Here is a 17,846-nt window from a genome sequence, read left to right as displayed (position 1 = left end):
AAACATTTGTTTCATATGAATCTTTATTATGCTACGGACAATTTTCTCACATTTAAGGTAAGTATATAAAAGTTTTTCAATATGTAAAAATTACATTAATGTACACACACACTATAGCACCAAATAATCCATCTGAAACTGTTAAATTTTCCATCATATCCCAAAACTACAGATGTTTAAATAAAGTGTGTAGGCACAGACTTACAGTAGATTTCGAGCTGGTTCCTTCGCATTCAAAGTTGGATGCTATCACATGTGACTTTAAAATGGGTACATTTCATGTACACATGAATCAAATAATAAACATAAACTTCAGTACGTAGGTGAATGTGCTACTTAAAAATCAAAGGCCAAAATTCAGTGTGTGACTAGCTGTCCGGAGGGAAAATATATCCATTGATATTGTGGCACTAATTAAGATTGGCCAGAATCTGTTTGCATTAGACCCATACATTGCTGAACTATTTGAAGGGAGTCAAACCAGACTATGGGAACGCAGTACTAAGAGCAGAAAATAAAAACATTTAGCAGCCTATAAAAGTCAGGTCAAATCCTTCAGGATCTACACATTACATACAAGAAACAAACAGATTTTATGTAATTGCTCAGGGCACAATACGGTCAGAAATTGTTTGTTTACTTTACATGAACACGATAATGACTCCAAAATGTATGTGCCACTGAGGTATTGCCACAAAAACTAAACCAGACAACAATTACGTGGCAGTAATTAATTACTTAATGGAATTTTGACCATCAACCGAGAAATCATACAGCAACAAGTACTGTACGCAGACATTTGCATGTGAACATAAAGCTTTATATTTAAATTAAAAATGGTTTGCATCCTATACATTTTAAGAGAACTGAGAAAAAGTGTAAATAATTGCACCTCTAAAAACGCACATCATATGAGTGACTAGAGTGGAGAAGGGAAAAGCTACAATTGGATAGTGCAACAAAACACTGCATATAAAAAGAACATTAATGCTTTTGTGACAGCATTTGCCTGATAATGCTTGGACAGATCTCACAAGTAAACAATAAAAATAAACTCTTATGACGAATATTGAACATATATCAGTTGGTGCCATTACAAACAGCACTGTCACCAATACAGGTTGGTGAAGGTAGATCTTATTCACATTCACAATAATGGAACGTCAACACTGGATTTAGAACCTTTATGTTCCATCAGCATTCTGGCAAACTTAACTGCTACTCGTTGTTACACTCAGTAACAAATAGCAGAAAAGGCTTGATTTTAAATGAGCCTTAATTGTATAGTTTAACTACATTTATTAAATCTCATTAGAAATAGGGGGTAAATACTGTAAATAACAAAAACAATATAACTTTTTAGACAAAACAGCTACATGAAATATAATATTACATTTATTCTTTAAAAAGAGAAAAAGGGGACATAGAATATTTAAATAGTGCAACCACAACATTTCTTAACTTAAATGTTAATGCTACATGATACTTTCTGAGATTCAGTGTCAAAACACTCTCAGAATTCTGAGGACCACGGAAAGGCACCTTGTATGTCACATAGTCACTTGAGTACAGTAACAGGAACTTGCTTTATTTGATGCTTCCTGAAAAACATAATGATAATGCATTGTAATTACAAATATAGCAACTTACTATATTTGTAGTAACTTACAAGGTCAAGTCAATCAATGGGCCTTTTATTTGATCCTTTCTCCATCACACGGCACGTAAGTCAGAATTTACAGAGCTACAGTGCACACAGAATTTAAAGAGTACTCTGGTTTACTGTATGTGTATTTGGATTACGTTGTACTGATGTAAAGTCACAGGATTTTAATGTTGCAAGCATAAAAAAAAATTAAATACAGTCCTTACCCATTACAAAGTCACACCACTTCTTTGCAGATAATCCTCTGCAGCTCCTAGATTGTCGCGCTCTTTTTTCCGGCAGTGACGTGCTACCTCTGTGACGTTTCCGCTTTTGCCCTCTCCCTCTGCCCACATCCTGCCCTTTCTGGGGTGAGGAGGGCGTCTGGGAATAAGACGTAGTCCGGGCCGCCTTCTTGGCCTCGTCCTTGTAATCTGCTTCTGTGCTGTACTTGGAGGGCAGCACATCACAGAGCTCCACTGTGCAAATGTTGCATTCTTCAGCAGTCAGTTCGTTGTTTGGGGAGTTAATCTTCTTCAAGAACACCCTACATTCCTTCAGTGATTCAGGACTCCATGCCTTTGAGCTGATCCTCACCTCTCTGCTAATGTTTGTTGTTCCGAATTGTTCATCAGAGAGGTTGGTCGTGTGATCGTGTTTGAGGGAAGGCAAGAAATCCCACCCAGCATTATGAGACAAATTGGACTCTTCTAGGAAACAAAGATCTCTGTCTTTTTGGGTGCCAGTATTAAATGCAGTTTTCTGTTTGATTAGATCTTGGGCCGTCACAATTTTATGTGTAGTTGTGAACTTTGACCTCACTCTATGCAATATTGCTCTGTATCTTCCCCAAGGATCACCTTTAGCTTCTAGGAGTCTCCTCAGACCACCAACAGCATGCGCTGGGTGCCTTTGAAGGCATCTCTTAGCACGCAACCTCCTTATATTGCACATCATCTTCTGGGCTTTCTGATGCATTATGGGACTCTTTGGAACTATCATTGCAAATTTCTTAGCATGCTTTTTCAGCCTCTCCGCCTGGGTACTTGGACAGACGTTAACCCTGCTTGCACTCATCACTGGGTTGTACTGGACAATTTCATATGGGTTCCTTGTACTTGCCTTTTTGACAATTGCCAATGACTGGGTCTCTGTGGTCTGCATGAACCAGGCACCCAGTTTATCCATGTCACAGTGCTTCTCAAAGAGCATCCTCACTGCTGAAGCTGTTCTTCTGCTGGAGCCATTGCCTTTTTCATTCAGTTCTGGCTTTGGACCACCACCATTCTCGATTAAATTAAGTTTGCTTGTTTCTATTGCACTTGGAACCCATGTGTTGGACATGAGCTTGATTCTTTTAGACAACTCTTCATTCAATGTCTCTGACGATGCCGATATGGGCCACCACCTGAAAGGTGCATTTGACGTAAATATGGACTCCACAGAAATTCTGGAAAAATGACCAATGTGTTGAATGCTTTTAACATTTTTAGCGGTGTGTTTAGAAAGTGCCTTCCCTGATGTTCCTTGAGGCTTTTCATCACCTCTACTTCCACTACTGGCTTTGTTTAGGAGGAGCTTGCGAGATCTACGCAAAAGTGCACTACTGTGACGAATGGACCTTGAAGTCGCAACTGAGTGGAGCAGGTGAATTGAAGGTTTTTTTTCTCTGACCGAGAACCTGACTTTCAATTCACTATTTCTTTGATTGTCATTGGTCATTTCCTTGCATATATCTTCCTGTGTTCTGATTGTCTTTGGCTCTTTGGGAGGATTATATTCTGTTATGAGGGATCTTTTGCTTGGAGGGGATTCCTTCATGTCTCTATTCACATGGATCTTTCGCTGCCTTGGAGATACAGTAGTAACGGTTACAGAGATGCCTGAAATCTTGACTTTTGGAGGCCTACCCGGCTTCCTAATGGTCATAATACCAGTTTGCTTTTGGCATTTGATTTTTCCACTTGCATGGGTTAAGGCTTTCTTTTCTTTGACTGGTCTAACAAAATGAAAATTCTCTGAATTGTCTTTGGGTAAATCAGGATGTGGAGGAGTTTCTTCAACATTCTCTTTCAAAGTTGTCTCCATTTTCAGATGGTGGTTGTGATTTAAGTGGCCACAGCCTCCTTCATTTATATTCTCTTCTGAATTGGTATGATTGTTGTCCTCAGAAACAAGCCTCCTTGTCCTTCGTGATCTTCCATAAACAACTGTAATTTTTAGATTCTTAGTGGAAATGTCAGAATTGTTATCTTTTGATGTACTCGTGTCACCTGTTACAGTAGCACTGTTAGAACTCGCAGTTTTATTCTTGGGAGGCCTGCCTATTGGCCTTTTAGCAGGCTTTTGCATCTGTGGCCCTAACTTTTTGGGCCGTCCTGGACGTCTTTTTAAAGGGCTTGATTCACGTATGAGAGATGGAGATGCAGGGTTCTCATTGTCCAAGGAGCCTGTAAATCTTGGTCCATCGGGAGGAGACAAGTGTTTTGGAGAAGTATTTTTGTCTCTTCCACACTGCCCGACCTTTGAGGGTGTAGTAAAGATGCTGTCCTGGGTATTAGTGACTTCAGATGGTCCTTCCCATGATGGTGCTTCACATGGATCAAATGCTTCTACATGTGAGAGGCCAAATGCAGCAGACTTGAGATTGTATTTAAGTCCCTGCTCACTGACCACTGTTGACACATACATTAGTTTTATTGGACTTGTGTAGGAAATTCTGGGCTGATCTTCTTTAGTGTCAGGTATGCTTTCTGCACTAGCATCCAAATTGGAGTCAAAGCTGCTTCCAGTTGGTAGATCAATGACCTGACTTTGTGTGAAGGGAGATTTTTCCATTGGACAAGGACAACTCTGCTCATTCTTCTTCTCTGAATCAGTGTGCAATCTCTTCAAAATATCTGATTCATTAAACTGATTTGTTGGTGGAAAGTGGCTACAGGTTGGTTCTTCACATAGTGGAGTGTCAAGACTACATTTGCACACAAAGGTATCATGTGAGTTGACATCTAAGGAGCTGAAGGGTCGGCCAGTGGAGGAACTGACCTCATTCAAAACATTTACTTTCTGACTTTTCCTGTTAAGGATGTTCTCAGATGTGCATGAGTACAAGTACATCTTCTTAGGTTCTGTGACATATAATGAGAAACGCTGAGGAGGAACTATGTTTCTTTTTGACCTAAGATATTTACTGTCTTTTGATGTGTTCACTTCATCTCCAGCTTCAGAGGGTTCTGCAACCATAATTTCACATTCTTCTTTGATCTCATTATTGCTATTATGACTCTTGGTTGTATTTTCATGCATTTTAGCATCTTTAATGGCAAAGTTTAGATGGTCTAAGTGGTCTTCCTCTACATCCATCTCTGAATTTTCAGTAAATTCAGTTTCTGAGCAGACTGAGATCTGTTCTAACTCACTGCTTCTAGCACACATACTTCTCTTCATGTTGAGTCTTTTCCTGCACTTAGGTGGATGCAACCTAGCAAGGTCCCTCTTGATCTGTAAATTCTGGCGACGGGCAGAGGGTTGATCAGGAGAATCTGTCATGGCAGCTCGTGCCACCTGTCTGCTACGTGAGCGGGTCTGTGGCGATTTGCTTTCATGCTGCTGGAAAAGCTCGTTCAAGTTGTAATCATTGTCACTGCCACTGTGCAACACTGTTGTTATAATCTCCTTCAGGTGTACGTCATCTTTACAGTCAGGGCTAGGCGGTAGAAACAACGTCTGCTCCACCTCTGGTGGCGTGACACATTTCAGCTTTTCTGTAAACCGGTTCATTAAATCGCCCAAAGATCCATTCTGTTCGCACATTTCCTGCGGTTCACTCTTAAGGCCCGCTTTTTGTTTGCTCTCTTCTGTGCAAACATCTGTCTGATTGAAAATGTCCACACGCATGTCCTTACCCTCCTTTTCATGTGGTACGAGGGAAGGTGGCAGGATGCAAAGCGGTTTGTTGTCCTGAGCACAGCAGCTTGTGCTGCTTCCTGTCACTTTTAAATCATTTTCCACAGGGATGGGTGACAGAGGTGGTGGTGATGGGCTGCAGCGACTTTTGCTCACATTCTGTGGGACAAGAGGGACGTTCCCCACACCCCTCACGTGGGTAATGTAGCTATGATTGGCGCAAGAGTGGTAAGCACATGGCAACGTTTTGTGATGCGTGTAACAGATGGCTGAGGCGGGACAGGCTTTGTTGATGCAACTCAGAGTGATGCTTTGACAGGACAGGCTGTGGAGGTTTTTCAGACACAAAGAAATCGAGGGACAAGCCGTGACTCTGCAGGAATGCAGGCAGCACGTGCCACATGGCACTTCTTCACACTGTTTTTTCACACAGAGGGGTTGTGAGGCAGCCATCCGCCTCTGTGCATCTCTTAAGGCCACCGACATCAGGTAGTCTTCACGGGCACACATCAGGATGTTGAACAGAAGTTGTTTGTGGTATAGACAAAGACAGGACAGGACACATCTCAACACAGTATCTTCCGATTCAACCTCTTGGACTTGGTTTGATCCAGATGATTCCAGGGAACTATACAGAGAGATTATAATGCGTAAATGAAACATTACTGTAATTCTCCCTAAAACAAATTTCCCCCAATCTGAAACCAAAGGCTTTTCAATGGAGAACTTCAGTGGAGAAAGATAAAATAACAGTATGCAATAGAAGAAAGTCCTACCCAAATATTCAGAAACTGATACATATATTTTGTATGTTTTATGTATTTTTATTGAAATGTTACTGAAGGCAGAGGATAACGATTGTTGCAACGCTTAAACAAATCTCATAAATCTGTAAAAACTTACAAATTTAATCAATTAAAAAACTTTGCGAGCAACTCGTTCAAAAAAAAAAAAAAAAAAAAAAAAAAAAAAGCAGGAGTGCCTGAACTGAGGTAAAGAGTGATCCAGTCTATAACATTTCAAACCTTAAGTAGAATGAAAAAAAGAGAGCAGAGAAACAGCCCTGAAACATGAACAAGAAAGGGTCTCACAAACAAAACTTTTGCAACATTACTACAGAAACTTAAACTTGATATAATTAATAAAAGGGTTACATTTTAAAATGATTTAATATAGAAAACAAGTCAAGCATAAATGGGGGAAATAAAGATTTCTCTCCATGACATTTACTGCCATGCATGCATGCAGTAAAGCACATTTCATGTTTCTGATGTGCAAAAGCAAAGTGCTTTTATACAATTACGTCATTTTTTAAAATCACAAATTCAGACTACAACAAAATAAATAAATCACACTTAGACACCAAACATTTAGCTATAGCAATTCCATATAAATAATTTATGAATCATAGTGCAATTGATTTATGCATAAATAGGTGGTTACCAAGTCATTTCATATACCTGCAATGGTTCAATATATATCTAAAAAAACAAACAAACAAACAAGAAAGGCTCTGAGTGATATTCTGAGGACAGCTGATACACTACAATAAATCTGAGTAGATGCTGTATCTGTAAACTAACACACACATCTGAAGAATGTGTGGTAAAACTACTGAGAGCTGTTTTTGCACTACATAGCTGAGTAGTACTGCAGACAGGCACTGTGAATTTGTAATGAAAAGGTAAAGAACATTCAGTAAACTGCTGAGTTAGATTTAAGCATAATCATTTTAAGGAGAAAAAAAAACTGAAATTCACAATACTGAATACTGGGACAAACACAGTACATTAAAAACTCTGCAATACACACTTTATACTAATCTCATCCTTCATGTTGCATCAATAGAGGTCAGTTCCATGCTATTATACAATACCTGCATTTACAGTTGGTATGGTTTACAGCAAATAACAGAATCAAAACACACTGCCTGGCATCAACAGTATTTCCTGCAATCATAATGCTTGTCCATTAGGAAGTGAAGAGCGAATGTAGAAAAGACTGACGTCAGAAGGAACTGTGACTGAAGTAGCTTTGTGCACTGTAAATGTAATGTGACCCTGAATTAATATTTTGGTTACAGCAGACAAATAAAGCAATGGTGCCCTTTGACATCCAGGTGAGAAAGAAAAACACTGAAACGAATAAACAAATTTCTAATAAGCATTTAAGTTCAAGCAGTAAAAAAACACTCAACGAGGTCTGTAGTAGAGGAGTACAGTAAAAATGCAACCATAAATCGTTTTTAAAACAGCCCACATTCATTAGAACTTACCATTCTTATTTCCCCCCCTTTTCCTTAGTTTTCCCCTTCATTTTTAAAATAAATGTGCACATCTCCAGCATGCATTAAGATGCATTCCAAATTAGACTGCTGAGTAGAGTACAAAATTAAATAAATAATAATAAATATTACGATTTTCTTTTTAAATCAGATTTTTCCATGCTATGCAATTACCTCCTGCAGGAATTTGAGATTCTTCATTTTGCAATATACAGTGCATCCGGAAAGTATTCACAGCGCATCACTTTTTCCACATTTTTTTGTTATGTTACAGTCTTATTCCAAAATTTATTAAATTTTCCCCCCTCAGAAGTCTACACACAATACCCTATAATGACAAAATGAGGTTTTGGCATTTATTAAAAAAAAAAAAAAAACTGAGAAAGTATTCACAGGTTTTGCCATGAAGCTCAAAATGTTCCCTCTGATCATCCTTGAGATGTTTCTGCATCTTAATTGGAGTCCGGCTGTGGAGAAAACATGATTTGGAAAAACACACTCCTGTTCATACATGGTCCCACAGTTGACAGTGTCCAAAGCAAGCATGAGGTCAAAGGAATTGTCAGTAGACCTGCGAGACACGATTTGCTTGAGGCACAAATCTGTGAAAGGTTACAGAAACATTTCTGCTGCTGCATAGCACTGCTGTTACACAGAACATTGGTCTCCATCAGAAGAGCCTTAGTCAGCGAGGTGACCAAGAATCCAAGTCACTCTGCCAGAGGTCCAATGTGGACAGAGGGGAAGCTTCTAGAAAGACAACCATCCCTGCAGCAGTGTACCAATTAGGCCTGTAAGGTAGAGTGGCCTGATGGAAGCCACTCTTTAGTAAAAGGCACATGGCAGCCTGCCTGGAGTTTGCCAAAAGACGTCTGAAGGACTGTCAGACTCTGAGAAACTAAATTCTCCGGTCTTTGGTCATCAATACAGTGAAGCATGGTGGTGGCAGCATCATGCTGTGAGGATGTTTTTCAGCTGCAGGAACTGGGAGACTAGTCAGGATAGAGGGAAAGATGACTGCAGAAATGTACAGAGACATCCTGGATGAAAAATTGCTCCAGAGCGCTCTTTAACAACAATTCATCTTTCAGCAGGACAACAATATCAACAATGAAAGATATCAAAGGAGTGGCCTCAGGACAACTCAATGTCCTTGAGTGGCCCAGCCAGAGCACAGACTTGAATCGGATTGAACATCTCCGAAGAGATGCACAGTGCACAGACGGTTCCCATCCAACCTGATGAAGCTTGAGAGATGCTGCAAAACTGGCCAAAATTTTTTTTTTGCCAAAACCTCAAGTAAACTTTTTTCACATTGTCATCATGAGGTGTTGTGTGTAGAATTCTGAGGGGGGGAAATTAATTAACTCAATTTTGGAATAAGGCTGTAACATAAAATGTGGAAGAAGTGATGCACTGTACACATCCTTGGGTACATTAGACATTAGGGTCTCTAGTTTGTCTAGTTGAAACTGGCTACCCAGTGTAAAAGCTGCACAACACAAAGAGACATATTTAAGTTCCCATTTAAAATCCAAGAGCTACAGTATAAATATAAAAAAACAGTGCTTTACAGAATATTATCATAGCTGAATATATTATATAGAGATTTAAGTCCCACAGTGCAAACCCTGAACAGACGGTTTTTAAAGGCAAGTGTTGTGAATTTTTGGAAAATGTTCTATGTAAATACAACCTGTAAGATTCAAGTGTTCATTTTAGAGTTGAGGATTTGTGGTTTCTTCAGAACCGTCTGGATGCCGTCCCTGAATTAGCTGCAACCATCTGTCCCTGCTCGACCAACCTGAGCTTCTTTTTTGGCGGGGTCTTGAGGGTCCCCATCCGCTCCTTCACTTTGTACTCCAGGGTGCTATGAGGTACTCCATATATTCCTTGTGCTTTGGACACACTCATCTTCCCACTCATCACCATGGTGATGGCCTCCTCAAGGATGTCGTGGTCGTACTGCCTGTAGCGCCCGCGTTTCTTCCGTGGCTGCTTGTCACGTCGATCCCCGTCATCTCCGTCTTCGCCGCTGCCCACGCTCCCGTGGTTCCGTATGCTGCTGAGGCAGAACGCTGTGGAGATGTCTGCCTGGAGGAGGCAGGACTCAGCTGCAGACTGCATCAGGGATGCAGGAGCCTCCAGCTGAACATTTTGTGGCAGGATGACCTTGAGCCTATGAAGCACTGCAGAGTTATCGGAGGCTGAGGCTTTGGAAACCTGATGCATGGCATCCATTAAGCCCCCCAGATCTACCTGGGGCTTGGGCTGGGCTCCCATGCGCACCTGGGGGATTTTGATATGTGTGGTGGCAGGACTAGGTGGAGGCGTAGGGTTCTCAGTGGCAGCAAATAGGATTTCGTTCTTCTCCCGGAGCTGGGTGACCACCTTCTCCAAGGTCAGCTGGTGCAAGTATGAGGTTGAGGCTGGAAGCCTGAAATCAAAGTGTTCTGCTTGCATTTTACCAAGGTCTGTGCGTTCCGCCTGGGCTCGTGCCCATGCGGCCACCCGTTGCAGCACAAGCTGTGCTTCCCTGTTCTCCCATGTACCGGCATCGGAACCGTTGTCCGGTGCAGTGCCTTGCGGGGCTCTGGAGTCTTCGTATGCTAAGGTCTCCAGCTGGAGCAGCAAGGTTCTCTGAGGTATACCGTAAAGTATGGCTGCTTTGTGAACATCCAGTGATCCTGACTGAATGTCTTTCAAGGCCTTCGAAAGCAGACCCTCTGAAAATTCAGAGCTGCGTTCCAAATAGTCCTCTCTCTGCAGTCTCCTAAGGAGGGGGAGGGTAGATGGAGGGAAACGGAGGGGGGGTGATGAGCTGACGAATGACTAGACTTGCACACTTTCAGGGTCCACTCCTTTATGCCTTGCCCATTTTTGGGGGTAACATCACTGTATCCCACTGGTTTGCTCTGAGTTGTGGGGATTTAACTTTTTGTGTGTGTGTGTTTTTATGATGCAAACGATACTTCCTGGAAGGACGTTTCCTTTCCAAATGTGCAATGAAAAAACGTTTAAAAAAATGGTCACCCTTCTATTCTTTGCAATGCTGCAGCTGCAGCAATGTGCAGGACTGCATGGCATGAATCCTACTGCTCCCAAGATTACTTTGAATCAACATAATAATACAAAGAGGAATACAAAGTAAACCAATACATCTTCAGCTTTACATGTATGATCTTGTACTGCTGACAAATGTGACGTTACCTCCGAACAAGCGATAAGAGAGTCAACCCTTTGGCAGTGCAAAAAAAACAAACAAAAAAAACTGCAGTAAAATCTATAAACTGACTAACAAAACACATGCATCCACAAAAACTAAGACTTTGCATACACATCATACTAAAAGCAAAGTATTTTAAACCTGACTGTGCCAATCAGATTACGATATCGATCATGATGAAAACTGGTACACACTATAGTTCCAATGAATGCATGCACCTCAAAAATGTGGAACGGTCAGGAAAATAAACACGAGAGCTTTGTGGTACTCACCCCACAGTTTTCTGAGAGAATGCATTGGTTGATGCTGAACCAACAGTTTTTTTTCTTGAGAGGTCAAGCACGCCATCTGCTTTGGAGGAAGAAATAAAAGTTAACGTGCACTGACATTTGATTTCACAGAATAATTGATTAATGCCTCATTGTTGATAATTCCATTGACCTCAAAACAAAATCATTATGAGCTGAGAATGAAGTCATGACTTGATGGCATCCAGTACAATGCAGAAAACAAAGATAACCACCAATGTTCATAATTCAAGTTCATAACACAACACAAACAACATAACTATAGGACTGGGTACTAAATTGTTGTGCTTTTTTTGGTGCAAAATCAAGTAAATCTTCATACAGCAGATGCCATGGAGGACCACAATAAAACAGATACTCAGCCCTCCATTGCAACAGTTACAGATTGTCTAATAATGTCAAAGAAAATACTCAGATAGATAATAAAAACACAAAACAAACAATGGCGAAAGCTGTAGTCATATGTTGAACAGCCACAGCATACAGGCACAGCTATCTTGGATTCTGAGGTTGATATTTTTGACTTAATAAACAGTGGTGGCCTAGCGGTTTAGGAAGCAGCCCCGTAATCAGGTTGGCGGTTCAAATCCTGATCCGCCAAGGTGCCACTGACCGTCCCCACACACTGCTTCCCAGGTGCCTGTCATGGCTGCCCACTGCCCACTCAGGGTGATGGGTTAAATGCAGAGGACAAATTTCACTGTGTGCACTGCTGCTGTGTATCACAAGTGACTTCACTTTAACTTTACTTCAGACAGGAGTCGGCCAACAAAACTTTACCTCATGCAATCAGTCATAATTAGGTTTCCACTTAATACTTCAAATACCATAACTACAATAGTTTCTCAGACAGCCATTACCTGTACATGTACACATTATTATTTCTACCCAATGTACATGATCTGTATAATGTGCACTGGTTCTAAAGACGCTGCCATTGTAAAATGCAAAAATGCACTTCAGAAAGTGGTTTGAGAAGCATTGTAACCAGATGCGCACCCCACAAATATACCACGTCATACTGTTTGTTGTGGAAAAATGAAACAACAACCAGAACCAAACCAGAAATGAACACAGCTGCCAAGTGTAACTGTATGTAGGTTCAATTAAAGTCTAAGTCCAATTAGGGTTCAAATGAAGTCATGGGTCAAACTGATCTTCAGGGTTCTTACAGATTTTTACAACTGACTTTTCAATAAATCTAGTGCAACTTTAAATGACCACATGTTTCTGTGACTGTTGTTCATGTTCTGTTCAAGCAAGCCCAAGCCAGAGTAAAATGGTCCCCCATCAGGTTCGAGCAAATATAATCATCTGTAATTTACATGGCTTTTAAAACAGAGTCACGTGGCTGCGGAGGTGCTGGAATATGAAAGAAATGTAGTAGCATGTGATGTGCTTCACTATGTAAAGCTAGCTAAGATACTATAGACCTGCACTAGTTGTAAACGTTGAAAAACGTTTCTTGTACAGTCTGACAGGAACTATGTACTTTGTTATACACTGCTAAAAAATAATAATAAAGGGAACACTTAACTTAACAACGCACTGTAACTCCAAGTCAATCACACTCCTGTTAAATCAAACTGTCTACTTAGGAAGCAACACTGATTGACCATCAGTTTCACATGCTGTTGTTCAAATGAAATAGACAACAGGTGACGTCCCCAATAAAGGCGTGGTTCTGCAGGTGGGGACCACAGACCACTTCTCAGCTCCTATGCTTACTGGCTAATGTTTTGGTCACTTTTGAATGCTGGATGTGCTTTCATGGTAGCATGAGATGGAGTCTACAACCCACACAAGTGGCTCAGGTATTGCAGCTCATCAACAACCCAGCAGCAGGACGATACCTCTACCTCTCTACAAGGAGGAAAAGGAGGAGCACTGCCAGAGCCCTGCAAAATGACCTCCAGCAGGCCACGCGTACAACTGTGTAAAAAAACGAAGTATTTAATCAGAATATTTTATTCAGATCTAGGATGTTCCCTTTATTTTTTGAGCAGTGAACATTGTCAGTCAGATTTCAATTACCCTTCCATAACTATTTTGTATTCCTGGAAATTTTCCTTTTCAAATTTCATGACTGTTTTTAATGAGTGTAAGAACCCTTCGTCTTACCATAGTCAGCCTCCAGGTGGTTGCGACTGACAGTGAGGTCCAGAGGCATGTCCTCATCAGGACATTTGGGGAGACCGCAGCATTCAGGGTCTTCGTGGTCATCGCAGACATTGTTCTTGCTGTCATGGCTCTTGGATGCATACTCTAAGGCAAACTGCTTGATCATTTTCTTCATCAGTTCCCGAGCCACGTGAGGAATGTTGGAGTCACAGCTCTGTGACAACTCTGTTCCAACACAAATAAAAAAACAAAATGCTTTGATTCACGCCCTGAAAGCATCTAATTATACATTTGTCTTCACTCTATTCCCAGTTACTCAAATGCTGATAAGTTCCTGGGCACCTGTGAGTTAAATTCACTAGGTTGCATTTGTACAAACTATTAACTTGTTCTACATTTATAAAATGTATCAGACGCCCTTATCCAGAGCGACAGTCCGCCTGGAGACACTCAGAGTTAATAGACTTGTTCAGGGACACAATGATAGTAAAGTGGGGTTAGAACCTGGGTCTTTATAGTCTTCTGGTTCATGGGTGAGTGTCTTACCCGCTACCACCCCGAGGTTTTTGCATTAACATTGTTTCACGCGATGTCTTTTTATCATCATACGTACGCACCACCAGTCCATCTGAGGTATAATTGATTTCCGAATGAATAATGTTTGTAGATGTTGAAAGTACCTTTCTTGCGAAAAACTGCATTGAGGAATTGGTCTGCTTGGCACTGGAGTTTTCCAGCGTTGGACTGGCCCTGAGGTGGCGGGGTTTCCGCAGAGGAAGGAGACTGAGGTGAGGCAACTGTGGGATTGTGGTCCTGCTTCATAGAAAAACGAGAATACAGAGAACAAGACTTGAGTGTCACGGTGCCAACTGTTTTACCTGCTAACCAAATTTTTTCAACTTACACTTAGCTTTTCAAGCTGAAGATTACAGAAGGAACAATTTGCATCCAATGACCAATCATTGCTGACTTCAGGCTCACAGTCTGAAAAATGAAACAGAACTAACTTGCAGTTTTACCAAAGCAGAAGTAACTTATTAACCTGGGTATGGAAACTGGTGGCAACACAGAATTATTCTTTTTTTTTTGCAGATGGTTTAGCAAAAAAAAAAAACACGGCGGGATTTACAGGACAAAAGTTCACCATCAAATATACTGAGGTCCTTAAGCAGTCTTGGTCCGTAGATTCCTTCCAGTATGCTTTCAAACCCTACAAAAGACAATTCATCAAATGAACATGAATCTGCACTGAATATTTGCTAAATGCCCTCTTATGCAAAACCATGTTCAATCAACTTGCATCGAAGAGCAACTCACACCTAGCAACTATTGCAATCTTTAATTTTATGTATTGTATACAAATGCATACGTCACATAGTAAATCATTTATATAGGAGTGTAATTGCAACAAGGCGTCTATTTTTCTGCCGCTTTTGCGACAGAAATCGTCGGTTTCGTGACAACGCATGACAGCTAGAAGGCGATAAGGCTGCTTTCTCTTTCCAAGACCACAAGGGTCGCATGGATGCAGACTTTCGCCGCGATTTCAACAGAACAACAACGAGCGAAAATATATGTCGATGTGATTCAGGCTGAAACGAGCAATTATGCGTATTCAAAAACTATAAAGCTGCAACCTTCTGAAGCTTTACTACACATTTTACACAATTCGCTACCGCAACGTGTTCGGCCATTTCGTTTATGATGAATACACATTTTGAATAATTGAAGATTCAAGTCAGATTTACTCACAAATCACATAAACCCGCGCAATTATCAATGCAACGAGTTCAATAACATTGGCGGCACATTAAGAGCGCGTAACAACCGCGCATGAGAACGGGCACAGTTCCGTCATTCTGAAACAAGGAACACCGGATAATCCCGAATTCGCCCGGATTGCCGAACGAGTCAATGGGACAAAGAAAATGGAGAGTGGACAGCCCGAGGGCTGAGCGACCAGGCTAGCGGGCTAGCAGGCTAGCTGCAGCCCGCTAGCTACCTGGCTAAACGCTCCAGCGAGCTGGCGGCCGGACACGCAGCGCGGGGGTCGAGTTCCGCCGACCTACCCACGCAGTGTATCAGCTTGTGGCGCCAGGAGTCGAGTTCCCGCCGAAACCCCTTCCTTTCTGCCGTGCATTTGGAGCTACGGCACTGGGTAGCCATTCTGCCCGTCCTTCCCCTGCGCTCTCCCGGCGTGACGTCATGGCGACGGGCTGTTTCTCTCTTCTTTTTTTTCCACGCAAAAAAGCGCTCAATGCTCAGTGCTGTGGAACGCAAGAGAGCACATTTTGTAATAATATAGATTGCGTGTACTTGTGAAATCCCACGACTATGGTAGGGGACTTGGTTCATGGTTCGAGACAACGAGTATCAGTCAATAGGAGATGTGTTCACCTGTGCTGAATAAATAATACTTTCTGATAATGAGCTATCACACAGGATGAGATGTCAGACAGGCAGGAGATCTTGGTGGGCATGTGTACATCTGATGGCAGAAAAGAGAAGTTGGGTGTCACCTGCATAGCAGTGATAGGACAAATCCAAGCGAGGATTTGATCTCACCCAAGAGATTTAGTGTATGGGGAGAACAGGAGAGGGCCAAGTACTGAGCCCTGAGTAGAGTGCTTGGAAGGGTTGGATCCAGTGAACAGGTGGCTGGGTTGGATGTTGAGTTGTAGGATCTCAGCTGATGTCAAGTGTTCCAGTGAGGAGAAACTACATGAGCATCAGTGGTGGAATATGGCCAGTGAATTTGTTAAAACTTTTTTTTGAAGAAGTTACTGCCAATTTTATTTTAAGATGACAATATAATGACAAATCTGAGTCTAACTGTGACGTCCTCCATTTCCTTTCCCCTACAATTGCTAATTTGTGCATTTGAGAGCCAAGGAGCAGTGGGAGAAACCCTCCTGGGTTTGGATTATAGAGGACAGAGAGGTTCAATGTTGGAAGAGAGCAAGGACATGAGTGTCTGTGGCTGATTCAAGAATTAGAAGTGAAAGAGCATGCAAAGCAACGGATGAGGTGGAGACTGAATGGAGATTGCACAGAGTGAGGTGATGATTGTTGGTTTTTGGTGGAGATGGCAAGGTGATATAGAAGGACAGAAAGAAGTGTTCAGAGATGTGAAGTGGGGTGGTGATGAGGTCTGTAGCTGGAGATGGACGACTGAAGACTAGATCCATGATTTTTCCCGTTTTGTGTGTTGAAGACACTTTTTTGTTTGCCAAAAAAGTGCAATAAGGTTTCTACCTCACCTTTTAATTTTCTATTTTGTATATATTTGTATTATATTTAGTGTTATATATTTGCTTTTTGTCTTCTTTTTAAGCTAGCTTTTACACACAGTATTGAAGATACCTCTCCGGCTAATTTCGTTGTACTTGGTACAATGACAGTAAAGATATTCTGATTCTGAAACTGAAGGAAGTAATCAGATTTTTCCAACTGTAAATATTTGATTACATTCATCAGTTTGTACTTGTGTTTACAATTTACGTTGTTACATAGCTTTGTCTATAATTTTGAAAAAAAAAAAAAAGCTTCATGTATGGTGCTATGGAGAGTGTTTACTATAAAAGTGGTATGTCATTATGGTCAAGCTACCTCCCATCATTGTTACATTTTTGATACGTATTTGTTCAATGTTCAATTATTTGTTGAATTACTACTTCAAACCTGCATATCAGGCATATCCATCCAAAATGCATTCTGTTCATGGGGAGAAATCGGAGAGAGACAGCGAGAGACAATGCAACATGACGTGTTAACATGGTCCTGCAGTGAGACCTTAAGCAAAATACAGGCACCAAGGACACAATCTAATCTAGAGGTTAAACTGTTTGGGGGTTCATCCCTTCTCTCACACCACACTGTTTTCACCAATGTTGTGCGATGAACATTTTATTTCCTCTCAACACTGCATTATTTCAAGATGTACAAAATGTACATTTTGTTCAATAATGATTAAAATAATTTTAATACAAGGCAGCGTTTTTAATGATGTTATGGCAAACTATTCCTTTGGGAACAGATCTCATTTCTGTATCTCCTTTTCCCATGGTAACAGACAGTATCTATGCTAATTTAGAATGTCTCATTATGTGTATTTATGCATAAGTGGGAATCCAACAGTCTGTAAAAAAGTAAGACTCAGAGAACTACAGCCTCTGTGATCTAGGCCAATATTGATTTAATGTGTGCACATCAATGCCCAAAACTGAACAGAGAGAGCATATTACATTTGAAAAACTCATATGTTACAAAAAAAGGAACTATAGCAAAAACAAGCAGCATAATTCGTATTTATTCTGTACATGTAAAGGGAGCAGGCTCTCAGAAACATAATTTATA

The 17,846-nt window shown here is 41.0% G+C and overlaps 1 protein-coding gene across 6 annotated transcripts; it reads right to left on the bottom strand.

Moving 5' to 3' along the window:
* Positions 1-5: 5 nt before the first annotated feature.
* On the bottom strand, positions 6-15,694 carry lcorl (ligand dependent nuclear receptor corepressor-like). Of its 6 annotated transcripts, none has more exons than XM_028976773.1 (8): positions 15,560-15,694; positions 14,635-14,700; positions 14,395-14,474; positions 14,171-14,306; positions 13,491-13,715; positions 11,334-11,412; positions 1,873-6,179; positions 6-1,601 (listed from the first exon to the last, which is right to left on the bottom strand). In XM_028976773.1, exons 1-8 carry the CDS (start codon positions 15,654-15,656, stop codon positions 1,588-1,590), a joined length of 5,004 nt encoding a protein of 1,667 aa, XP_028832606.1. In that variant the 5' UTR covers positions 15,657-15,694; the 3' UTR covers positions 6-1,587. The 6 variants fall into 6 exon arrangements, with proteins under 6 accessions (XP_028832606.1, XP_028832608.1, XP_028832607.1 ...); XM_028976775.1 differs by having other exon boundaries at positions 11,334-11,409; XM_028976774.1 differs by having other exon boundaries at positions 14,171-14,303.
* Between the last annotated feature and the right edge of the window lie 2,152 nt (positions 15,695-17,846).

Source organism: Denticeps clupeoides, chromosome 4 (assembly GCF_900700375.1).
Source record: "Denticeps clupeoides chromosome 4, fDenClu1.1, whole genome shotgun sequence".
Taxonomy (NCBI): domain Eukaryota; kingdom Metazoa; phylum Chordata; class Actinopteri; order Clupeiformes; family Denticipitidae; genus Denticeps; species Denticeps clupeoides.
Note: the sequence above shows the minus strand (reverse complement) of the source record. Positions and strands in the feature narration are given on the sequence as shown.